Source organism: Ascaphus truei, chromosome 19 (genome assembly GCF_040206685.1).
Source record: "Ascaphus truei isolate aAscTru1 chromosome 19, aAscTru1.hap1, whole genome shotgun sequence".
NCBI classification, from domain to species: Eukaryota; Metazoa; Chordata; class Amphibia; order Anura; family Ascaphidae; genus Ascaphus; species Ascaphus truei.
The window spans coordinates 30,930,555-30,957,032 of record NC_134501.1 but is presented as its reverse complement, the minus strand read 5'-3'; the positions used below and the strand labels follow the sequence as shown (position 1 = coordinate 30,957,032).

Genomic DNA, 26,478 nt, shown 5'->3' with positions numbered 1-26,478 from the left:
TTCTGTCCCCCCCCCCCCCACAAACCTCAGATTTGGGGAACGCTCCCATCCCATGAGACGCGAGGAAACAGGGACCCACTAACCTTCATTAAAACATCTCCAGCAGATTCTGTATTATTACACTGTAAAGTGTTGCAGACGTTTCCATAAATAGTGTCCTGTACAACAGCTAAAAGCACCATGTGTGTGGCAGATTCACAGCTCCGCCATTCCCATTTACCTGTGAAGCGCTGTTTCTTGCTTCTTCCTTGTCGCTGTCCTCCTCCCATGCCTGTGATACAGAGGGTAGTAATGTGAGCACATGTATTCCTCACTCCTATACATGTCCTGGTGCTGTATGGGGGGTTTGATGGTTAAGCCAATTGTCCACAGCACTCAAACAGTAACAATCTTCACAACTCAACGTTGCTTCTCATTGTTAGCAACGCTTTGGAGTAATAGACTCCTTCAAGGCCCGTTCCCCCGACAGGGGGGAATAGCCAAGGAATAGCCGGAACAGGTGTCCCAGGCCAGGTGTCTGCGGGCGGCCCGGCCAGCGCTGCAAGCTGGGCCTGACCTCTAGCCTGGCCAGCTGCCAGTACTCTCTTGGCCGGGTCCTGGATCTCCCTCTTCTGCAGGCCTATTCTTTCTGTCCCACGCCGAGCTTCTAATGCCGGTGCACCTCTCTGATGTCAGCCTGCCGGATGTAAGCTTGGCCCAGTTTCCCGTGTGCGCCAGCGTTAAAAGCACATGGGACAGAAAGACCTGCAGCTGAGGGAAGAGCTGGGGGCCCGCACAGAAGACCTGCAGAACTTGCAGCGCTGGCTGGGGCCCCTGGAAGGGGGGCAGGAGGGGGTGGAAGGGGGGGATGAGGGAGGGTAGGAAGGGGGGAGGAAGGGGGGTGAAGGGGGAGGAGGGAAGGAGGGGGCTTTGAAGATGCACTACTCAGGGGTTTGGTGCTCTTGAGGTGTGGTTCAACGTGCCAGATGCGGAGATGTCCGGCGTCGGGCAAAGTGATGTGTTGAGGTGAACGGGAGGGGAGGTGAACAGGAGGGGCGGCGAATGGGAGGGGGGAGAGATGGCGAATGGGAGGGGGGTTGAGGCGGCGAACGGGAGGGGGGGTGAGGCAGCAAACGGGAGGGGGTTGAGGCGGTGAACGGGAGGGGGGGTGAGGCGGCGAACGGGAGGGGGGGTGAGGCGGTGGACGGGAGGGATATTGAAGGGGAGGGGTGGTGAGGCGGTGAACGGGAGGTGTTTCCACGGTAGGGTTGACGGGGAGGGGTGGTGATGCATGTGTGGTGGCAGGGTAGATGACCGAGCGCATCTGCGGTTCCGAGAGGGCGTGCGTGGTGTGAGTAACAGAGGTTGGTGTGTGGGAGGCGCGGTGAAGGTGTGCTGGGTCGACAGTAGGGTGTGCGGGCCATAGAGGGTGGCGGCGTGACATTGGTGAGGTGAGAGGAGGTGTGGGTAAGCAGTGAACGTGAGGGGTGCTGGCCAGCTGCCAGTACTCTCTTGGCCGGGTCCCGGATCTCCCTCTGCTGCAGGCCTCTTCTTTCTGTCCCACGCCGAGCTTCCAATGCCGGTGCACCTCTCTGATGTCAGCATGCCGGATGTAAGCTTAGCCCAGTTTCCCGTGTGCGCCAGAGTTAAAAGCACATGGGACAGAAAGACCTGCAGATGGGGGAAGAGCGGGGGACCACAGAGAAGACCTGCAGAACTTGCAGCGCCAGCTGGGGCCCCTGGAAGGGGGTCAGGAGGAGGGGGAAGAAGGGGGGTGGGTGAAGGGAGAGGAGGGAAGGAGGGGGCTTTTAAGATGCACTGCTCAGGGGTTTGGTGCTCTTGAGGTGTGGTTCAAAGTGCCAGATGCGGAGATGTCCGGCGTCAGGCAAAGTGATGTGTTGAGGTGAACGGGAGGGGAGGTGAACGGGAGGGGCGGCGAACGGGAGTGGAGGTGAGGTGGCGAACGGGAGGGGGGTTGAGGCAGCGAACGGGAGGGGGGGTGAGGCAGCAAACGGGAGGGGGTTGAGGCGGTGAACGGGAGGGGGGGTGAGGCGGCGAACGGGAGGGGGGGTGAGGCGGTGGATGGTAGGGATATTGAAGGGGAGGGGTGGTGAGGCGGCGAACGGGAGGTGTTTCCGCGGTAGGGTTGACGGGGAGGGGTGGTGATGCATGTGTGGTGGCAGGGTAGATGACCGAGCGCATCTGCGGTTCCGAGAGGGCGTGTGTCGTGTGAGTAACAGAGGTTGGTGTGTGGGAGGCGTGGTGAAGGTGTGCTGGGTCGACAGTAGGGTGTGCGGGCCATAGAGGGTGGCGGCGTGACATTGGTGAGGTGAGAGGAGGTGTGGGTAAGCAGTGAACGTGAGGGGTGCTGGCAGACTACAGAGGAGTGCATGCGGTACAGAGAGGGTGTGTGTCGTGTGAGTACGAGAGGTTGTGGGGTGGCAGGCGCGTTGAACGTGAGATGTTCCAGGGTCCACAGTAAGGTGTGCGGGACAGAGAGGGTGCTGGCGTGGCATTGGGGATGTGGTACAGAGGAGTGTGTGCGGTCCAGAGAGGGTGTGCGTGTTCGCAAGTGGTGAGGGAGGGGGTGAAGACGCGCTGATCGTGAGGTGTGGGGCCACGTTAGAGAGTATGGTGTGCGGCCCCGAGTGGCATACAAATTGGGTTGAGGTGGTGGTGAGGCGGTGAACGGAGGTGTCCGAAGAGGCGTGCTACCGTGCGGTGTTGGGTGCCGGTGGTGTGTTGCGTGAGGGTGGGGTGTAAAAGCATAAAATGGCATATAGTTTGTTTCTAAGAAGACACTGTACCTGAGTATTCGGCAGGGGATGAGCGCTGGGGTTATTTTATTTTCTGATGTGAGAGCAGGCAGTGAGGCGTCAAAATGGCTAATAGCACCGTGTGTGCGGCAGATTCACAGTTCCGCCATTCCCATTTACCTGTGAAGCGCTATTTCTTGCTTCATCCTCGTCGCTGTCCTCCTCCTCCCATGCCTGTGATACAGAGGGTAGTAATGTGAGCACATGTATTCCTCATTCCTATACATGCCCTGGTGCTGTATGGGGGGTTTGACGGTTAAGCCAATTGTCCACAGCACTCAAACAGTAACAATCTTCACAACTCAACGTTGCTTCTCATTGTTAGCAACGCTTCGGAGTAATAGACTCCTTCAAGGCCCGTTCACCTGATAGGGGGGGATAGCCGGGGAATAGCCAGAACAGGAGTCCCAGGCCAGGTGTCTGCGGGGGGCCCGGCTGGCGCTGCAAGCTGGGCCTACCTCTAGCCTGGCCAGCTGCCAGTACTCTCTTGGCCGGGTCCCGGATCTCCCTCTGCTGCAGGCCTCTTCTTTCTGTCCCATGCCGAGCTTCCAATGCCGGCGCACCTCTCTGATGTCAGCGTGCCGGATGTAAGCTTAGCCCAGTTTCCCGTGTGTGCCAGAGTTAAAAGCACATGGGACAGAAAGACCTGCAGATGGGGGAAGAGCGGGGGACCACAGAGAAGACCTGCAGAACTTGCAGCGCCGGCTGGGGCTCCTGGAAGGGGGGCAGGAGGAGGGGGAAGGGGGGGAGGAGGGAGGGGAGGAAGGGGGGAGGAGGGGGGGAAGAAGGGGGGGGGGTGAAGGGAGAGGAGGGAAGGAGGGGGCTTTTAAGATGCACTGCTCAGGGGTTTGGTGCTCTTGAGGTGTAGTTCAAAGTGCCAGATGCGGAGATGTCCGGCGTCGGGCAAAGTGATGTGTTGAGGTGAACGGGAGGGGAGGTGAATGGGTGAGGCGGCGAACGGAAGGGGGGTTGAGGCGGCGAACGGGAGGGGGGGTGAGGCAGCGAACGGGAGGGGGGGTGAGGCAGTGGACGGGAGGGATATTGAAAGGGAGGGGTGGTGAGGCGGTGAACGGGAGGTGTGTCCGCTGTAGGGTTGACAGGGAGGGGTGGTGATGCGTGTGTGGTGGCAGGGTAGATGACCGAGCGCATCTGCGGTTCCGAGAGGGCGTGCATCGTGTGAGTAACAGAGGTTGGTGTGTGGGAGGCGCGGTGAAGGTGAGCTGAGTCGACAGTAGGGTGTGCGGGCCATAGAGGGTGGCGGCGTGGCATTGGTGAGGTGAGAGGAGGTGTGGGTAAGCGGTGAACGTGAGGGGTGCTGGCAGACTACAGAGGAGTGCATGCGGTACCGAGAGGGTGTGTGTCGTGTGAGTACCAGAGGTTGTGGGGTGGCAGGCGCGTTGAACGTGAGATGTTCCAGGGTCCACAGTAAGGTGTGATGGTGCCGGCATGGCATTGGGGATGTGGTACAGAGGAGTGTGTGCGGTCCAAAGAGGGTGTGCGTGTTCGCAAGTTGTGAGGGAGGGGGTGAAGACGCACTGATCGTGAGGTGTGGGGCCACCTTAGAGAGTACGGTGTGCGGCCCCGAGTGGCATACAAATTGGGTTGAGGTGGTGGTGAGGCGGTGAATGGAGGTGTCCGAAGAGGCGTGCTACCGTGCGGTGTTGGGTGCCGGGGGTGTGTTGCGTGAGGGTGGGGTTTAAAAGCATAAAATAGCATATAGTTTGTTTCTAAGAAGACACTGTACCTGAGTATTCGGCAGGGGATGAGCGCTGGGGTTATTTTATTTTCTGATGTGAGAGCAGGCAGTGAGGCGTCAAAATGGCTAATAGCACCGTGTGTGCGGCAGATTCACAGTTCCGCCATTTCCATTTACCTGTGAATCGCTGTTTCTTGCTTCTTCCTTGTCGCTCTCCTCCTCCTCCCATGCCTGTGATACAGAGAATAGTAATGTGATCACATGTATTCCTCACTCCTATACATGTCCTGGTGCTGTATGGGGGGTTTGACGGTTAAGCCAATTGTCCACAGCACTCAAACAGTAACAATCTTCACAACTCAACGTTGCTTCTCAATGTTGGAATGAGTTTTGAATTTCATATCCTTTTCATGTCAGTACGTAATTTGCATATAAATTGTGTATTTACTCCATCTGCAGCATTATCCTCGTTTGCTGTTACTAAATGCATTCATTTCCTAAATTCTGTTATGTCCAAATATGTTATAGTTATCAAATTTATTGCACCAGATATCAACTTGATTTAATGACACCTTTTGAATTGAATACACCTGTGAGTCACACAATGTTTATTGATATGAGGGACTATTTAACATCAGACAGTCCCATTGGTGTCCATCCCCTGATGAAATTCGCAAAGGCGGAAGAAACGCGTAGGGACAGTTACCATTGAAACTACGGTGGCTGACCTGCCTTGGCACCAGAGAGAGATCGTGAATACACAAGCAAAGTCCTTCTGGGTTCCGGTATCACATGCGTGTGAGCAATGGCGGACGCACGCTGCTAACAAGCTCCATACAAGTGGACTTTATCTATCCTGGAGCGAACGGCGTGCACAGACACTAGATACAGAACCATCCTGGATATCGCAGAGCGGTGTGACCGTGGAGTCTTCATTTGGTGCATGGGCAGGTCCCATAAAATGCCTGTTTTTATCAGACAAATTGTAAGTGTGCATTTGTCTTGTCCGTGATTAATTAAAATGTTCATCTGATTTTACACAAGGATCAGGCGCTTTTTCTCTTTTCTTTTTCTAATATATATATATATATATATATATATATATATATATATATATATATATATATATATATATGGTTAGTACTTGGATTGGAGACCGCCTGGGAATACCAGGTGCTGTAGGCTAAAAATTTAATTGTATCCCCTATATTATGTATTTTATTGTTATTCCTTCCTTTCCATATTTCTCTTTCCCCTCCCCTTTTTCCTTCACCCTCTTCCCCTTTTTCCATTCCCTGTTCCATTTCTAATGGTTATTAATGATATATTATTTGGTATATAATTTGCCTACGGCCACACCACCCTGAATGTGCCTGATCTTGTCTGATCTCAGAAGCTAACCAGGGTTGGGCCTGGTTAGTACTTGGATGGGAGACCACCTGGGAATACCAGGTGCTGTAGGCTAAAAATGTTATTTTATTCCCTATATTATGTATTTTATTGTTATTCCTTCCTCTCCATATCTCTCTTTCCCCTCCCCTTTTTCCTTCACCCCCTTCCCCTTTTTCCATTCCCTGTTCCATTTCCCACCTCCCTTCCCCCCTCTTTTCCCCCCGTTTTTTCATTTTACTTCCCCCCCCCCTTTTTATTTTTTTATTTTTTATTCACAGGTCATTTCTCTTATGATTTTTATTATGCTTGTGTGTTGTGCCAATGAGTTTTTTCTGTGCTTATTTAATGTGTTATTCTTTTACTTCTATATATAGTTTATTTTTGGATGTATCCAATATTTCATCTCTGTCCTTTTAAGATTTATTATTTGTATGTTGTTCATTCATCTAGCTATTCGTTTTCAATTGTTAGTAGGAATATGTTTAAACTGCTTACAAATAGGCTCTAGTGCTTTATGATTGTCATGTATAATGTTGTCCAGCAATGAAACAGGGTTAAATTTGTGAAATTGAAAGTACCCGTCCACCATCCGGACTGGCCAATCACAACAGTAAAGGTGATATTAAGGACACCCCCTTTGACCATTGAATTCTCTCCCTGACGAAGTCCTTAGTGGCGAAACGCGTAGGGCGTTTCCCAAAGAGGCGAGTTTGTGGCTGACATTACTGCACGAACGGAGAGACTACCTTGGAGCTGTTGCTATTTTGCTTGGGACTGCTGTCGCTTCAGGTTTTGCAGTTGCCTGCTGGTGAACAGTGAGAGCTGTGGGAGGTGTATCTGGAGGGAGTCTCTGACCGTGTTGCTGATTATTACATCATCTTGCTGCCTTGGCTCCAGTGCACCTTGCTGAACCAACGGATACACCAGAGGTGGCACCAATGGGACAGGCTGATACATTCCCTTCACAGCTTCAAGACGATTGAGTATATCTCATAAATGCTATTATTTTTACTCTGTTTGTGAGTGCGCTTTCTATATTTTACAATCCCATAAATACTGTTTTATACTTTATCACACTAGGAGTGCGCCTGTTTTTTATTCTTGTTTTCTGCATATACAGGTAGTCCTCGGTTATCCGACACAATGCGTTACTCAAAATGGCGTTGTAAAGCGAAACGTTGTAAAGCGAAACACGTTTTCCCATAGGAACACTGTTTAAATGAAAGGTTCCGTTCCTGAAGGCATTTTTAACACTAAAATATACCAAATATTTTATGCAGGCAATAATATATGCAGCACACACATAAATTATATAGTGTATATACTGTATTATATATATAATATAACATAATAAATAATATATTATATAGTATAATATAATATTATATAGTATAATATTATATATATATATATATATATATATATATATATATATATATATATATACGCTCTTAGGGCGCTTTGCAAAGTTGTTTATGTGAATGTGTATATATATAAACACATACACAACGTTGCAAAGCATCGTAAGAGCGTTGGATAAGCCATTTTGGCGTTGTAAAAATGAACATAGGTATGCATTGCATAGCGTTGGATTAGCCATTCGTTGTAAAGCGAAGCGTTGTAAAATGAGGACTGCCTGTATATATATATGTATATATATATATATATATATATATATATATATATATACATGTGTGTGTGTGTGTTTGTGTGTATATATATGTATATATATATATATATATATATATATATATATGTAGCCCTCTTACCCCCACCCTAAGTGAGATTGGGGTGTGTAGGTGTATCTGACTACTTCTAGTGTGGTGCTATACCTGTTGGCTCACAGGAGGGCTGAGCTTCCGCCATGGGGAACCTGGGGCATTTATACTAGGGGTACTTACTTCCAACGATGCAGCGCCTCCACCTGCGATGGCTCCCACCATAGGGGGAGAGGTTCCTCGCAGGACAATCACAATAATCGATACTCACACAGATATATATATTAACTAGGGACTTTACTGAACATGCAAGAAAACATATCATAACATCATAACCTGTATCCCTCTCTAGAGGAGACACTTACTGCGTCGCGCAGGACGCTTCCCAACACTAGGTGATCCCACCCAGTGTCCCGAGAATCCCCACCCAATGTCCCGCACTCTAGTAGAGAACGTGGGTGACTGCGCAGTCACTAATTAATGTGTTAGGCCTGTTGGTGCACATATATACTGCTGCGGCCGAGTTTATTCGAGCATTTGCCCGTTCTCGGCCGCAGCAGTTACGCGGCTTTCCCCTCTCCTCTCCGGGTCCGCCGGGTCCCCCGGAACCCCCTGCCGCCGTCCCCCACATCGCGGGACACCAGGGTTACCTCGGGGAGCCCTGGACGCGCGTGCAGGGGGCGCAGGCACCCGATGACGCGTGACCGCGCATCGGTGACGCGCGGCACGCCGAGGGGATGCCACTTGCAAGCCGGGAAATCTCCCGGCTTGCGGAACTGGCCACACTTCAATAAAGTGTGTCGCCAGTGTATAGTGAATACCTTCCGAGCACTCCGATGCTCGGGTCCGCAACAATCTTCTGAAAGGGCCAGACGTGCAATGCATCCGTCTGATCCTTTCCAGGTAATATTCTCCAGGACCCCAACGTGGGTCTAACCGCTTCACGGGAACAGCAACCGAATCACGGCAACACCAACCGCATCACGGGAACAGCAACCGCCGCTATATCCCTATCTCTTTCTAACTAACCCTAACGTGACAGGAACCCTAACCTAGGGCCTGTCCCTGATGAACCGCAACCTGGGGTGGCTTGGGGAAATCTCCTAGGGCCTGCGGAGTAATAACCTGCCCCACTCCCCTAACTCATCCCAGTCCTGACACTCACTGAACCCTAACACTAACACTACACTACGCACTGCAAACTTCGGAACGCGTACAGCAACTTGCTACACACTAGCACTATGCCTTCTTGTCAGGCCTCACCGCCCTGCCAGCCGTGATCCTGACAAGACAGCACACACACACGCACTAAGGGCAGCGTCCCTGTCTTGGGCCGTCCCTCAGCACTTACCCACTAACCTGGTGGGGAGTTGGGGCCTTACTTGGGATGTGGGGGACCTTACTCGATGCAGGAGCTGCACATGCTCTCTGCACCCTTCCTTCCCTCACAGCTCTCCAGCTCCAACTGACAAAACGTGCTGCAGCGCAAACAATGTATCTCTTTGCCTGCCTGGCCTTCCTAAGCCCTATTGGCTCCCTGGTGTCACTTGGGGCATACAGAGGCTCATGGGATATGTAGTCCCAGCTCAGAGCCTTCCCTGGTAGGCTAGGGGTTCGCGGGCTTTCCTTACCCTCCACTGCGCGTGCGCAAGCTTTCCCGGGCTTTCTCTCTTCTCCCTGAGCTGTCCCTATGCTCGCGCGAGCTATCCCTAGCTCTGGGGCTTTCCCTGCGCCTACGCGTCCACTGCGCATGCGCGAGACGGTCCTCAATGGCGGCGCCCTGCTCTGCGGCCGCCGGGACCTTATAGACGCGATCGCGGCCTTAGCAACGGCCCGATCGCGTCCCCGGCAACCGGCCGCAGGCAGGGGAAGCCGCGCTACTCCCTGCTCTAGCCCCCACCCTTGGAAGCAGCCGTCGGGTCTTTCGGCACCCGCGATCGAGCTGATCAAGGGGAGGGGGGTCTCAAGGAGCTGCGGGAGCTCCAGGCTACACTCTCCCCCTGGTGTAAAATCCAACGTCCTCGCTTGGAGAACGCCATACCCTGACATAAGGTTTATACAATTAAAATGCATGGCACATAACATACAACACGTGTCGAATTTACCCTTCAGGTTACATTGCACTTCACACCAATTAACCGAAGCGTGCTGAGACCATTTGTGGGGTGCCCCTAATTGAACATGTGGGGGTACCTCACTTTTGCGTCCGTGAGCCTCCCCTAGAAAAATTTCTTGGAGAGCACACTCTAAAGCGACAGTTACTGGCTCTTCGCTACTTCCTCCCCCTGGTGGAAGGATTAGCACATTGTCTCTGAAGCAGACCCTTACCCGGTCATCCGCAGCAGGGATGCGGCAGACCAGGAGGCCAGGACCTTTTCCGCGGTCCACGACTTGACGAATGGCACACTCCTTTTTGGGCTTAAAGGAGGCCAGTCTCCCTGGATCTTCCTTTACACAGTCCTTGTCCCTACGGACTTGCGAGGCTTCCACTGAAAAGCGAGCACTGGACAATGTCTCTGTTTCACCTGACCGGGGGTAAAGAGTAGACACCCGACCACTGCGGTGATTCACGGTGGCCAACAGGTCCTCGGGGATGCTGTCAGTTCCCACCTTGGCCGTCTTGGGACCTGCCCCGGTACTTCTGGGGCAGTCCACTTACGCGCTGAAAACTCGGGAGCGTTGGATCCCAGTCCTGGGACCACTTGTGTCGGAGCGCACGGGCTCATACTCTGTTCAGAAGCCGCAACTCTGGCCTTCACGGCCACCTCCATCGAAGATTGTGGGGAGTTAGGGAGTTCCTTACCACTCCACTGACTTGGGATGGATTCTCCCAAGGAGGACACCTCCGCCAGGACGCGATGTAGAGGGGATCCCTTCGCCCGGGTGACCAGACTTAAGGAGCCATCGTGCTCCGCGGTCACCTGGAGGCTCACCCCCGACACCCCTGGGGCAGTCGACTCACCCTCATCGTCGTTTGGTACTGGTCCCCATTCTAGGACCGATGGTACCTCGGTAGTAGGTCGGACTGACCATTGTAGGGCGCACGGGCCCACAGCAGGGTCCGCAACATCGGGATACACCTCCTCTAGGGCCCACGGGCCCACAGCAGGCTCTGCATCCGCCAAGATAGGGTGTTCATTGCTGTCACTAAAGTGGTCCGCCGGCAGGCGCATCACCACAAGTGACTGGTCGCTGGATTCACTAGAAGAACGGGGGGGTATGTACACCTTACCCTGTGATTCCTCTGTATAATCGCTGGGGTGGTCCCATCGCCACCGATGGGACTTCAACCTCGTCCCGCTCAGGAACCGGATCTGAAATGTTCACTCAGGCACAAGGGCCCTCCACAACCGGTTGTTGGTAGCGGGAATCCCTAAGTAATTTCTCCCTGAAGACAGACTTAACTTCAGCACAACTCATAGTGATATAGAGGTCAGGCTCCTCCTCCCTAGAACAGTCTGTCTCATCCACGTTTGGTTGAAAGTCACAGTGCTTGCTCCCCCTGGTGGAATCTGAAGGAGGGGCACTTTCCCTGAATCTCTCTCCTGGCGCTCGCCAGGCCACATACACATTGGGGTGTATGTCCTGACAATCTATCTCATCATCCTCCTCAGAAAACCAAGAGTCTATTACTGCATCACTGTATGGTTGAAGATAACAAGGCTTGCTCCCCCTGGTGGAATCTGAAGGAGGGGCCCTTTCTGCAAAGGAGTGGTTCTGGCTCTGTGCTGAGTCACTCACAGTGCAGGGACGGGGTTCGGGTTTTCGCGCCCAACCCGGACAATACTCTGCAACAATTTCTTGCACAGTCCTAGTGCTCTCCCGACTTGGCGGGAGCCGCCATCTTAGGTGTGACTCACTGCTAGAGAGAGACTCCATTTTAATCACAGTCTCAGCAATTACACTAGGGCTCTCTGCATAGATAGGGGGGTAGCCTTCTGGTTTTCCCGCCAATCCCGGACAGTTTTCTTCAACACAATTTAGTGCAGGCTTGCAGCCAGCAGCACGTGCGCTCTCCTGCGTTGGCGGGAGATGCCATTTGGCTGGGTCGGCGTAGACTAGGGGGTACCCCTCAGACGGGCCCCCGGGCATACACAGGGCGGACGGTGCCTCTGCCAGGCATATATCCACAGTGGGGATGGCCACAAAAAGTATCGATTTCCATGTGGACGTGGGATCGTGTTCTTCATCTAATGAACATGCGTGCGGCCACCCAGAAATTTTACGCATATAATACTGAACCTCAACCGCGGGCATAGTTGCGGGAAGGCCTCCAACCGCCACCACCCGGCCAGGTTCCATACACTGCCTCAAAGCCCAGGCAAGGACCTCATGGCCGGACTTTCCAAACATGGTGACAAAAAAATGAGACTTGGACAATTTGGAAAAAAAATGGAACAGGGCACCCCAGGTCTGTATCTCAGCAGCGCCTCCAAATGTAGCCCTCTTACCCCCACCCTAAGTGAGATTGGGGTGTGTAGGTGTATCTGACTACTTCTAGTGTGGTGCTATACCTGTTGGCTCACAGGAGGGCTGAGCTTCCGCCATGGGGAACCTGGGGCATTTATACTAGGGGTACTTACTTCCAATGACGCAGCGCCTCCACCTGCGATGGCTCCCACCATAGGGGGAGAGGTTCCTCGCAGGACAATCACAATAATCGATACTCACACAGATATATATATTAACTAGGGACTTTACTGAACATGCAAGAAAACATATCATAACATCATAACCTGTATCCCTCTCTAGAGGAGACACTTACTGCGTCGCGCAGGACGCTTCCCAACACTAGGTGATCCCACCCAGTGTCCCGAGAATCCCCACCCAATGTCCCGCACTCTAGTAGAGAACGTGGGTGACTGCGCAGTCACTAATTAATGTGTTAAGCTTGTTGGTGCACATATATATAGTGAATACCTTCCGAGCACTCCGATGCTCGGGTCCGCAACAATCTTCTCAAAGGGTCAGACGTGCGATGCATCCGTCTGATCCTTTCCAGGTAATATTCTCCAGGACCCCAACGTGGGTCCAACCGCTTCACGGGAACAGCAACCGAATCACGGCAACACCAACCGCATCACGGGAACAGCAACCGCCGCTATATCCCTATCTCTTTCTAACTAACCCTAACGTGACAGGAACCCTAACCTAGGGCCTGTCCCTGATGAACCGCAACCTGGGGTGGCTTGGGGAAATCTCCTAGGGCCTGCGGAGTAATAACCTGCCCCACTCCCCTAACTCATCCCAGTCCTGACACTCACTGAACCCTAACACTAACACTACACTACGCACTGTAAACTTCGGAACGCGTACAGCAACTTGCTGCACACTAGCACTATGCCTTCTTGTCAGGCCTCACCGCCCTGCCAGCCGTGATCCTGACAAGACAGCACACACACACGCACTAAGGGCAGCGTCCCTGTCTTGGGCCGTCCCTCAGCACTTACCCACTAACCTGGTGGGGAGTTGGGGCCTTACTTGGGATGTGGGGGACCTTACTCGATGCAGGAGCTGCACATGCTCTCTGCACCCTTCCTTCCCTCACAGCTCCCCAGCTCCAACTGACAAAACGTGCTGCAGCGCAAACAATGTATCTCTTTGCCTGCCTGGCCTTCCTAAACCCTATTGGCTCCCTGGTGTCACTTGGGGCATACAGAGGCTCATGGGATATGTAGTCCCAGCTCAGAGCCTTCCCTGGTAGGCTAGGGGTTCGCGGGCTTTCCTTACCCTCCACTGCGCGTGCGCAAGCTTTCCCGGGCTTTCTCTCTTCTCCCTGAGCTGTCCCTATGCTCGCGCGAGCTATCCCTAGCTCTGGGGCTTTCCCTGCGCCTACGCATCCACTGCGCATGCGCGAGACGGTCCTCAATGGCGGTGCCCTGCTCTGCGGCCGCCGGGACCTTAGAGACGCGATCGCGGCCTTAGCCACGTCCCGATCGCGTCCCCGGCAACCGGCCGCAGGCATGGGAAGCCGCGCTACTCCCTGCTCCAGCCCCCACCCTTGGAAGCAGCCGTCGGGTCTTTCGGCACCCGCGATCGAGCTGATCAAGGGGAGGGGGGTCTCAAGGAGCTGCGGGAGCTCCAGGCTACATATATATATATATATATATATATATATATATATATATATAATCAAAAAATAAATAGATGATACCGTTCTGTGGCTAACGAAATGCTTTTATTTGTGCGAGCTTTCGAGATACACTGATCTCTTCTTCCGGCGATGTTGATATATATATATATATATATATATATATATATATAGTAGTGTGTGTCTGTGCTTCAACAAGAGTATCAATCTGTGTGTATTTTAGTGGGTGTGTGTGTGAATATAACTGAAGGTGCGTTTTTATTTTAGGAGCAGGAACCTGTTGGTACAACGTTCCTGCAGTTTTTTAGGAGCAGGAACGTGTGTGTATAGGTGTGTGTTTGTATATATAGGAACGAAACTCTGTGCTGCTATCTCTCTCTCGCGCTCTCTTGCTCTCTTGCTCTATCACACACACCCCTACCTACACACACACACACACACACACACACACACACACACACACACACACACACACTTTTAAGAGCGCACAGTGCTCTTAGAACGTAAAGTTCCTCCAAGCGCTATTCACTAAGCCGCGCAAACAGGATCTTTGCGCTCTAAAACTGACTTTTTCCTGGAACTTTTTCAAAGTCCAACTTTACTCGTACGATGAGCTGTTTGCGCTGAATCCTGCCCTTCTGCGGGATTCACTAAATAACGCAAACTTATCGTACGTGAAAGTTGCGCTGAATAAAGCTCACCAGCTAAAGGCAGGTGCTAAAAAAAGCAGGACTTAGAAAAAATTATTTGTTTACCTTTTTGCAGGTGCAAAACCCATACAACAGACCGGCGGATGTCCCCGGCTGACCCCGAGGGAGGCCGGGGGTCGCGCGGGTGTCCCCGGCTGACCCCGCGGCCGTCCCGGGTCCCCACGGGAGTCCCGGGGTCCCCGCGGGCCTGCGGTACCAATGTTGTGCCTACAAAAATACTAAACATTATCTCTAACTAAATACACCCCCCTAACACATACAGTACAATAATGTGCAAAATAACTATTATCCAGATATGGATAATAGATTATTTGCCCATTATTAAATACTACATTAGCATACCTAAATAAAGGAAATAAAAACAGTAGCCAGCTAATCCAATGAATACAAGCAGTAACAACATAAACAATGAATTAATTAAACCATTAACCAATGAAACCAATTAATTCCTAAACCAACTCAATATGAATAGTAACACTAACCAATCAAACCAATGAATTACTACAACATTAATGAATGTAAACATTAAAAGACAAAGAAATAAATTCACACAATATCTGAAGTAACCATAAAACGCATTAGCTAACATAATACAACATTAACTACAAACGAACACCAATCGTAAACATTTTATTACCATTAAGCAGGAAAAAACAAACAATCACATCCACATAAGAAATTGAAATTAAAAAAACCAACAGCAATACCAAGCCACAAAAGCCCCACAAATATTGTCATAATAATGTATTAATCTGTACCCTAAAGTGGTACAGATTAATATATTATCAGTCAATGTGCCTCCCCCAAAAAAATCAAAAAACACATCCAATGAAGAAACCTGTAAAAAGAGACATTTACAAACATTTAATATATTACTTACCATTAGAAGCGATGGCCCTCCGACTCCCGGGGTAACAGGAAGCTCACGTATCTTGAAAACGTATCACGTTTTTTTAAATTTATTTCTTTGTCTTTTAATGTTTACATTCATTAATTTTTTTTTAATCTGTTTTTATTTACTTTATTTAGGTATGCTAATGCAGTGTTTAATAATGGGCAAATAATCTATTATCCATATTTGGATAATAGTAATTTTGCACATTATTGTACTGTATGTGTTAGGGCAGAGGGGGGGGGGGTCGTGTATTGATGTTTGTTAAATCTTTTTTTAATATACATGTGTTTCATAGTGTAAATGTGCAGGGTGTCTCCGGAGCTGAACCGCACTGGTTTCAGGTCCGAGGACCCCCTACTTCAGGAGATACAGACCCCGTTATGGGGTGCCGGTATCCCCTGCACTTTCAAGCGTCCGCGTCACGTGACCGGGACATTGAAATTCTGCAGGGGATACCGGCACCCCATAACGGGGCCTATATCTCCTTAAGTAGGGGGTCCTCGGACCTGAAACCAATGCTGTTCAGCTCCGGAGACCCCCTGGGGATATATTTTATTTATTGGTGTGGTGGGGCTATATATTTATTGGTGTGCTGGGGGTATATTTTATATGTATATGGGAGGTGTAGGTATATTTAATATGTATATGGGTGGTGAGGATGTATTTTATATGTATTCGGTGGGCGTAGGGGTATGTTTTATATGTATTGGGGGGGGAAGGGGGTGTCACATTTTTTACCATTGTGTCCAGTATTTTTGGACAAGCCACCTGGCAACCCTAGTCACAGGCTGGGGTCGAGGCAGGTGGCAGAGATGCAAGGTTGGGGCACAGGCTATAAACAAGGCAGGGTGAAGATCCACAGGAACACAGGAGCCAGACAGGAACAAACAGCAACTATGCTCTGGCAACATCCTGGAGACCTTCCTCTTTTTAGCCAGAATGACAGTGACCAAGATGGCCCTGCAGCCCCAGTGTGGGCGGAAGTGGGTAAAGGACTGCCAGCGAACAAGGTGGATGTTGCGGCATCAATATGGGCGCTAACAGCGCCAAAGCCTCATACCCTAAAACTCATGTCACTCAGGAATAAAGGGATCCTAAGGTCGAGGAATCACAGAGAAGGGGGTGGGGGGGAGTGGGGTTTTTTTTTTTGCTGCTTTAATATTTAAAAACTTCTTTTATATGCTTATGCTTTTATTTAAATGACTGTGTTAATTTACTGATCTAAATATATATGTAGATATCTTATAGAGGCGATCCAAGCTCTTTTTTTTTAACCTTAAAAAAACAGGATTAAAGCAGGGGGTCTCCGGAACTGAACCCCATTAACTTCAGCATCGGGGACCCCCTGCTTCCGGAGATACTTACCTCCGTAGTAGATGCCGGTAGGCTCGCCGCTCGGCTAGCATGGATCACATTATGGCGGTGTTTCAAAGCTCTCACACCCTGAGGGCCAATAGGAAGCTGTGACCTCATCAGGTTCGGCTTCCTATTGGTTCGTATGACGCGGCAGCTTTAAACTTTAAAAGTCCAGCTAACTCAGCGGCTACTGGCACCCCCTACGGAGGTATCTCCGGAAGCAGAGCTGAAATTAATGGGGTTTAGCTCTGGAAACCCCCTGCTTCAATCCTGCGTTAAAAAAAAAACAAAAGAGCTTGTATTGCTCCTTTCAACTAAATATTACTACTGTATGCAATGTCACCTTGTGGTCACTGTGTGTATTGCAGTATCTAACCCAGATTTTAATTCCTTATAAAATGTAGTGTTGTACCGGGTCCTAAATTTCCCAAAAACCGGGTAATGGATACCCGGGCAAAATGAACCATTGTGCCTGGCCGGGTTCCCTGCTACCCGGATGGCACTTACCTGCAGGGTAAGGAAGACTGCTGAGGAGGGTGAGGAGGACCGTGGCGACATCTGGGAGTAGCAGCAGAAGTGGCGGTGGCAGCAGCAGAAATCCGTGTTCAGCCGGCGGGAGCAGCAGGAATACAGCACACAGCTGATACCAGTGGGAGCCAGGGAACCTTGTGACCGGAGCAGGAGCGTTCCTATTTGACAGCCCGGGAGGAACCTTCTGTCGCCGGTTGCAGGTAAGTGTTGAAGTATTTTCAGCTACTCAGACATTACCCGTCGCCGGTTCCTAGCCGGTGCCGGGCCCAGCCCCCTGCTGCCGGGTCCAGGTAATTTCCGGGTAGCTGAAAAAGCGCCGGGTAAGCCGGGTATTGGGTATTTTCCGGGTACTCGGTATATCACTAATAAAATGTCCTATACAGTAAGATACTTGTCATTCTTTTTAATGAGTGCCAGTGACCTACATTTAACCCATTAAATTAGTTTAGTTCATTTTAATGACTTGTCTGTGTTTTATGTACTGGAATAAGCTTGGATCTGGGACATAGGTGGCACTGCTAATGGAGTGATGAAGCATCACAATTAACTTGTGCTCAGTAGGGATGTGCAAAACTCTTTTTTGCGTGTTTTCTTTTTATTTCACCATTTCGTATGTTTTTCACCCAAAAAACAGGGCTGGAAAAATCTCAAAATCAATCTTAGATGCTGCAGAATTCTGCTACATTTTACAACACTGAGAGATTCAGATCTTGAAATAGGACTAATATAAATATGCAAAATATCTTATTTCCCAGGTATTTCTCCACATGTGAGTGTTTTGGGAGGTGTATATGTCAATGGCTACTCTACTAAATAGGTAACCATTGTCTAGTATAATCAGGACATCCAAATAATCCTATTGATCGACAAAGAAACGTTTTAACGAATAGTGTTATCTATAGCAGGGTTGCGCAAAGTTTGCCTCATGCGCCCCTTCTCCCCTTTCTCCCCTGGCTCACGCTCCCCCACTCCCCCTGCATGGCTCCAGCGTCAAATGATTTAGCTGGGTCATGTGATGTCACGTTGCCATGACAACGTGACGTCACGTGACCCTGCGGCGTCATTTGAAACCTGTTGCCATGGAGATGCCTTGCTGGAACTCAAGGTAAGTGAAAAGTTACAGAGGCCTTGCACGAACCCCGGCATTTATTTTAAATGCTTTCCGGGAAGTGCAGGGCCTCTGTGACAGCCGCGCACCCCATAAAATCTTGCACCCCCCACTTAGAGCACCTCTGATCTATAGGATGAGGATCACTGCAGAGGTGCAGTTGAAATAGGGGTACTTCACTTAAAGTAAATAGTTCAGTGCAGGGCCGCCAACAGGGTGGGTCTGCCGGGGTTGGCATCCCGGGCCCGGTGAGTCAGAGGGGCTGGCCGGCACTGCAAGTTGGGCCCAACCACTGGCCAAGGCCCATCTACTGGTCACCTCGCGGCCGGTCCCCGGATCTCCCTTAGCAATAACCCCAGCCTGCATCACTCTATCCCTCTGTCCCTCGCTGACGGGCCTCTATGACGTCAGCATGCCAGAAGAGCTCTGACGTCAGCGCTCACTGCTTCTGGCACGTGACGGCTTGAGAGGGAGGCCTGTCGGAAGCTCGGCGTGGAACAGAGGCCACTGCACGCCTCTCCATCTTCTGGCGGCTGCACGCACAGTGTGGTGTCCCCCATTCTGCTCTTGGTCCCTGTGGCTGCCTGCACAGGGACTGGAAGTGGTAGCAGGGGTGCGCCCACCGGGGGGGGTGGTTGTTCCTTCCCCTGGGAAGGGACAATATGCTCCCTTGTATCCCAGCAATCCCTTGACACCTGGTGCTCCCTTCCTCCTGGTTCCCTTGGTTGCCCGCTCGGGGCGGGAGATGGGAGTGGGGCGGTGATGGTGCACGGTGGCGACTGGCACCTGGGGCGGGCGGTGGGTGCAGGGATCCGCCTGCTCAGATCGCAGGCTTTTTCTCTCTTCCCCTCCCTCCAACCCCTGTGGTCCCGTCACTCACATCCGTCGCTGCCACTCATTCTCTACTTTGTGAGTGTGTGTGTGTATGGGAGAGAGTGTGTGTGTGTGTGTGTACGGGAGAGTGTGTGTGTGTGTACGGGAGAGTGTGTGTCTGGAAGAGAGTGTGTGTGTGTGTATGGTAGTGTGTGTGTATGGGAGAAAGTGTTTTTGGGAGAGAGTGTGTGTCTGTGTGTGTGTATGGGAGATAAAGTGTGTGTCTCTGTCACCGTGTCTCTCTCTCTCTCACTCTCTCTCTCTCTCACCCTCTCTCTATGTCACCCTCTCTCTCTGTCATCCTTTCTCTCTTTCTCTCTGTCACCCTCTCTCTCTCTCCGTCACCCTCTCACTCTGTCACCCTCTCACTCTGTCACCCTCTCACTCTTTCTCTCTGTCACCCTCTCTCTCTCTCTGTCACCCTCTCACTCTGTCACCCTCTCACTTTGTCACCCTCTCACTCTGTCACCCTCTCACTCTGTCACCCTGTCACCCTCTCACTCTGTCACCCTCTCACTCTGTCACCCTCTCACTCTGTCACTCTCTCACTCTGTCACCCTCTCTCTCTGTCAAACTCTCTCTCTGTCAAACTCTCTCTCTGTCAAACACTCTCTTTCTCTATGTGTGTGTCTCTCTCTCTGTGTCTCTCTCTCTGTGTGTGTGTGTGTGTGTGTGTGTGTGTGTGTGTGTGTGTGTCTCTCTCTGTCACCCTCTCTCTCTGTCTGTCACTCTCTCTCTCTCTCTCTCTGTCACTCTCTCTTTGTCAAACACTCTCTCTGTCTCACACTCTGGATCTGGATATCTTATTTACCCTATATATCACCGAAATAACCTATAAAGCTTTCTTCCAGATCTGACTCGAGCTTCACACGGAAGACATCGGAATCCCCCCTAACCCAGAAGACAGGTAGGAAACACCTCCCCTCCAATGTATAACATTGCGGGAATGTGGGTACCTGGACATTGAGGGACTGCGGATCAGGTAAGATCCCAGGCGGGATTGCTGCTTTAGATATTGTGAAGCGGGGACGTCCAGACACTGGTTAAGGGGTGTATTTTGTTAATATGTATTGGGGGGGGGAGCCACCTGGCAACCCTATGGGGAAGAAAGAGCGGCCCAATGCAGGTGGGGAGAGAGAGCGGCCCACTGCAGGGGGAGATGGGGAAAGAGAGCAACTCGCTGCAGGGGGAAACAAAGTGGCCCACTGTAGGGGGGAGAGCGGCCCACGGCAAGGAGGGGGGGAACAGAGTGACCTGCTGCCTGGGGATTAGAAAAAGCCCACTGCAGGGGGAGAGACAATGGCCCGCTGCAGGGTGGGGGAGGGGGGGAGAGAGCAGCCCTTTGCAGGGATGGATAGAGATGGAGAGAGAATGGGACACTGCAAGGGGAGAGATAGCAGCCCACTGCAGGGGGGTGTGAGAGCAGCCTGCTGCAATGGGGGGAGAAAGAACGTGCCGCTGCTGGGGAAGATTGAGCGGCCTGTTGGAGGGGGAAGCAGAGTGGCCCACTGCAAGGGGGGGAGCAGCCCGCTGCAAGGGGTGAGAGAGAGCAGCCCGCTGCAGGGTGGAAGAGGGAGTTGCCCACTGCAGGGGAGAGAGACCCGCTGCAGAGTGGGGAGAGAAAGCGGCCTGCTGCAGGGTGGGGAGAAAGAACAGCCTGCTGCAGGGATGGAGAGAGAATGGCCCACAGCAGGGGGAGGCAGAGTGGTCCACTGCAAGGTGGGGAGAGAGAGGGGAGAGAGCAGCTCATTGCAGGGGGTGAAAGAGTGGCCCACTGCAGGAGAGGATAGAGAGCGACGTGCTGCAGGGGGGAGAAAGAGAGGCTTGCCGCAGTGGGGGAGAGAAGCCTGCTGCAGGGGAAGAGAGCGGCCCGCTGCAGGGGGGGTCAGAGAGCGCTTGTAGGGGGGAGAGAGTGCTGTAGGGGGGAGAGAGTGGCCTGCTGCAGGGGGGAGAGAGAGTGGCTTGCTGCAGGGTGGGAGAGAGTCCCGCTGCAGGGTGAGAGAGAGTGGCGCGCTGGAGGGTGGGGGAGAGAGAATGCGGACCTCTGCAGGCTGGGAGAGAGCAAGGCCTGTTGCAGAGGAGGAGAGATAGAGCAGTCCGCTGCAGGGGAGGAGTGAGCGGTTTTCTGCAGGAGGAGACAGAGTGGCCTACTGCAAGGTGGGGAGAGAGCGGCCCGCTGCAGGGTGGGGAGACAGTGAAGCCCGGTGCAAGGGGGGAGAGAGCAGCTGTAAAGGGGGAGAGAAAGCGGTCTGCTGCAGAGGAGGGGGAGAATGAGTGACCCACTGCAGTGGGGAAAGAGAGTGGCCCACTGCAGGAGGGAGAGGGGAGAGAAGCTCTTTGCAGGAGGGAGAGGGGGAGAGAAAGTGGCCTGCTGCAGGGAAGGGGGAGAATGAGCGACCCACTGCAGGGGGGAGAGAGAGTGGCCCACTGCAGGAGGGAGAGAGAGGGGAGAGAAGCTCTTTGCAGGGGGGAGAGGCAGTGGCCTGTTGCAGGGGGGAGAGCGTATTGCTGCGGGAGGAGACAGAGTGGCCCCCTGCAGGGGACAACAGAGAGCGACCCGCTGCCGGGGGGATGGAGAGAAGCCTGCTGCAGGGGGAAAGAGCGCGGCCTCCTACAGGAGGGGAGAGATTGCGGCCAGCTGCAGGGGGCGAGTGAGCGGTCTTCTGCAGGAGGAGACAGAGTGACCTGCTGCAAGGCAGGGAGAGAGCGCTGTCCGCTGTGGGGGGTGGGGGGGGGATAGAGCGGCCGCTGCAGGGACGAATAGAGAGCAGTCTGCTGCTGGAGGGAAGAGAGAGCGGCCCCCTGCAGGGGGGGGAAAGAGAGCGAACCGCTCCTGGGGAGAAAGGGAACTGGGTCCCCCTCAGCTGCTGGGCCCAGGACAGCTGTCCCAGCTCCAACCCTGCCTGCGGTCCTGCACTTGATGATGAGGGTCATTTTTGAACGACAACGTCCCAATTTATAGAGAATCTTCATTTTCCCATATCTTCTTTATTTATCATCCGATTTTAAAACTTGAAATGCATTAATTTCTTTCTACTTTTGAGGCTCCTCATACTGTGAGGCCCGAAGCTGTATCTTAGTTATATTATGCGTACTGTGGACGTCTGCCCGTTCATACAGATAGGAGCAAACACAGGTTCGTTATATTGAGTAATTTGTTGCATATTACATACTGAATGATCACACAGGAGAGTCACCAAAAGACTCTGGTAGGGAGCAGTCCCAGCAGGCTTATATAGAAAACATTGTTTACTAGGCATATTATAATGATGTGACGCATACATTCGGTGATCACGCGGTCTTCTCCCTAAACTACGTCTATCATTTTCTAGGTCCCTAAAAGCTACTAAAACTGTAACAAAACTGCTCAGTACAACAACAAGGTACGTCAGGGTACATCTTATCCCTATCTCTATTTCTGTACAATAACAGAATATGTCTTATCACTATAATTCTGGGCGTTGAGCCACAGGCATGACCGTGAAATCTACTGACAGCAAAACTCACACAGTCACTCACACAAAATGGATACCGAGACAAGACATAGACAAAATGGAATCAGAAAAATGCTAATAATTCTTCTCCAGAGACTCCCAAAGTCAATTTCAACAGTCCCCTCTTTTAAACTTTTTGAAATCTTCAGTGAGAAATGTATACCTTTATTTTTGGAAAATATGGTATCCATCCCTAGTTGAGAAAAAAAAACTAAATATGATCCAACGCCAAAAATTAGTTAAACACCAAATAAGTGATTCTGACCAGACATAATGTTCAGTCCTGTTGACCAGTTGACGGCAAACAAGTATGGATCAAAAGAACATCCGCTCCAGGGAAAAAGGTAAGGCGCTCACCAGCAATGGAGGGTTAAAAACAGCTTTAATGAACTACATAAAAAAATGCTAATAATTCTTCTCCAGAGACAGAGGGTTAAAAACAGCTTTAATGAACTACATAAAAAACAAAGAGACAAACAGTGCTAACTATTCTCCCACGCGTTTCACGCCCACTGAGAAAGCGCCACAATGGGCGTGAAACGTGTGGGAGAGTAGTTAGCACTGTTTGTCTCTTTGTTTTTTATGTAGTTCATTAAAGCTGTTTTTAACCCTCCATTGCTGGTGAGCGCCTTACCTTTTTTCCTGGAGCGGATGTTGTTTTGACCCATACTTGTTTGCCGTCGTCTATGAGGATCTAGCTACACCACCGGAAGCCACACGGGAGACGCATTCACTCTGGCAGCGTCAGGGAAGCAGTTGAAGGAAGGGACAGTGTTTCATCATAAGGCTACTCCACACCGGGATTGCCGGGGCTATGGGAACTGTGTGAATATATTTCACCTTATTGTCCCTGTGTTGTTTCCCTCCTGTCCTCCCTAACATCCATTTATATGTATCACTGCATCACTGTTTATTCCCCATTACCCGGTGTTAGCTCCATATATTGTTATTATTAGTGCCTTAGTGCACTTGTAGCCGGACCACCTGGAGCTTGTACGCGGTTTTTGTTCTCTGTTGACCAGTTGATCCTTCAGATGTATCTTGAAGGTTGTCTCACAATATGATAAATATAAACAAACACAAAACCGATCATAGTGTATAACTATAAACTGTTGATAGGAAAATACATACAATAACATAAAAGACAAACATTAGCATCCACTCGAGGTGGTCATAGGTCGTCCCATAAGTATCTCATAGGGAATTTATGTTTGCGAGTAGATGTGCTATGGATGGACATAAGAGCTACAGGACATAAGTCAGTTGCTGCTTTAGCAAATCCGTGGGCCCACCAATCACAGGAAACAATGTCAATTATCCCCTCTTTCTTCGCATGCAAACCATGTGCTATGCGAACAATGTCTCATTAAAACTTACGATAGGCCGGGAGTCCATTAGGCTCTGTCCAAATATATGTGTCAGCATGAGTAGACCCAGTGATTCCCACCAATCAGCTTCATTATGTAAAAGATTCAGATGCAAATGATGAAGATCAATGGGTAGGGAGGTGGGTTGTGGTGTAGTGTTTCTGGGGCAATTAAAACATTAGCGGCTAAGACGCACGCTTCGCTGTAGCAAAATTACCCTGGGAAATAGGATTTTTGAGATTTGTATCTGCAGTGACTTTAACAATAGCTACTGCTTGTGATAAAAGTAAAGCCTGTAGTAGGTCTTTAACATATGTGGCATTGGCAATGGGGGAACCTGCAGATGTAAGAACCTCAAAACCTTGGTTAGGAGATTTGCATTTAAAAGCTCATGCTGGGAACCAACATGAGCTTTCACCAAATTATCCATCATATATCTCTGACAGGGACCATCAAAAAACAAAATAAATCTGGATTGCTCAGAGATACATTCTTTAAAATGAGAGGTTATTGACGTGGGATTCAAGGTAGGACACCTTTGGAGAGAAAATGGACAGCAGTTATAAAATATAATAATGTCACATATTTAGTTAAATTTACAGTAGAAAAATGGTATGTGTTGAACTTCAGAAATAAATCAACAACAAGAAAAAATTCTAGTTCGCCATTAACATTCTGTCCAATCCATAGAATAGTTATGAATTCCACTCTATTTGTGCTGAGAAGGAGGCCGAAAATCTAAACAAAAATAATAGTGGAAATGGGGCTGTAACAGGGGAGTTATCCCTGTTCAGGAAATGTGCCTTTAATCCAGCAGTGTGGTGGTTAACTGCTGGTAGTCAATTAACCAACATCACCTGCCTGATTAGATTTCTTAGAAAAGCCTGTCTTTGAGACAGGAAGTGAGATTGTTCCTGAGTATCACAAGTTGTGGGACTGACCATAGGAACAGATGTCTTGAGCCTGCCAGAAGAAACTGCACGCTGTTTTCAAGACACAGGAGAAAGCACCTCTGAACCTGAATCCAACTACAAGAAAACAGATAAGACTTTCCTTTATAAGACTTTGTATCTGCACATATCAAGATATATGTTTGAGGCTGGGAGACATGCTAATCTAAAGGGAGTTGTGGACTGCATAGGTTTCACTAGACATACTCCCAAGTGAACAGAAGCTTTGTATTAATTAATCACCCTTATTTGAATATGTGGATGATTTTCTTATGTTAAAGAAACAGGCACAATGAAAGCCTTATTTAATTTCACCTTAACAAGTCTCCCTTGCATACCTCTGCGCACGTCCTCCTCCATATGGTGTCAGAATCGGGACTTAGGTGGTCTTTGAAGTAAAAAGGGGCTCTGTGAATTTTTTTTGTGCTTTTTCCCTACAAACAGCCTGAGCAACATAAACAAAAATCTCATGCAGCAGAGACCAGAGTTAAAGGGATACACACCGAGGCAGGAAATCTACACTGCACTGAAACTTACAAAACCACAGATGGACTCTTTTCCCCGATTCCAAGAGGGGAGAGAGAGACTGTGCTGAAGCAGGTAAACCTTATTTGCCTATCACAATAAAGTGTAATATGGTCATTGAAATAGGGGTTTTGCATTCCAGCCGTAATCAGGGTTCAAGAAGTGAGTTAGTCCTTAAAAAGGGATAGGCATTTGTTGTTTTCAAATGTTTCGCTGAAGCAGTGAATACAGATGGTGATCCACGAGCGGTACTGATTCTGCAAGTAAAGGCTGCCACATCGCATAGGACTACCATATGTGAATGGAGAATATGCAGAAAAGTGTGAAAATTGATGCAAGACTGTGCTGAAGCAGGGGAATTTTCAGTAAACAAGTGCTGAGGGTAAAATTGCCCTACTAGACAAAAGGAATTGCTGAGCTAAAAGGTATCCCAAAGTGTGAAGAGTGAATGCCATAATAACCAAAGTTGAGACTGAACTCAAGCAGAAAACCACATTATTTGGCTGAAGCAGAGGGATTGTACCTAGCAAGTAATTAGTGTAAAGCAAACAGAATTTTTTATCAAGCAACTGCACATCCAGTATACCTAATGAGAGATTAAACCTAGCAAGTAAATGGTGTAAAGCAAATAGAAGTTTTTACATAGCAACTGCACATCCCGTATACCTAATGAGAGAAAATGCGTGCACAGAACTGCTGATATTGTAAAACTTACTCAAGAGAAAGAAAAAGTCTACAGAGATGCCTGTGAGAGCTACGACCTCTACAAGTAAAATATGCCCACCTGTAGGACTACCACAATTGGGGGTTCTAGAAAATACAGTGGCAACAGCTGCAATAGCGCCTCCTGAGGTCAGGAAGAAAATTACACCTGATAGCCCCAAAATGGAGGACAAGATGCAGCGTTCCTGTAATGAACCCTACCCCACGGAAGAGTGTCCCTTCCAGTCTAATAAAGAGGAAGACATCTCTTACGG

At 50.2% G+C, this 26,478-nt stretch overlaps 1 protein-coding gene and 1 non-coding gene across 2 annotated transcripts in view; one reads left to right on the top strand and one right to left on the bottom strand.

Moving 5' to 3' along the window:
* Positions 1 to 26,478, bottom strand: part of LOC142470194 (uncharacterized) — a 52,496-nt gene that overhangs the window by 1,810 nt on the left and 24,208 nt on the right. Inside the window, exons 2-4 of the mRNA XM_075577170.1 lie at positions 4,669 to 4,722; positions 2,916 to 2,969; positions 221 to 271 (exon numbers count right to left, since the gene is read on the bottom strand). Coding sequence (XP_075433285.1) covers positions 221 to 271; positions 2,916 to 2,969; positions 4,669 to 4,722 — 159 coding nt within the window. The remainder of the gene's footprint in view (positions 1 to 220; positions 272 to 2,915; positions 2,970 to 4,668; positions 4,723 to 26,478) is intronic.
* Positions 5,837 to 5,955, top strand: LOC142470279 (5S ribosomal RNA). Its single transcript, XR_012789264.1, has one exon. It is a non-coding gene; the product is annotated as a 5S ribosomal RNA (ribosomal RNA).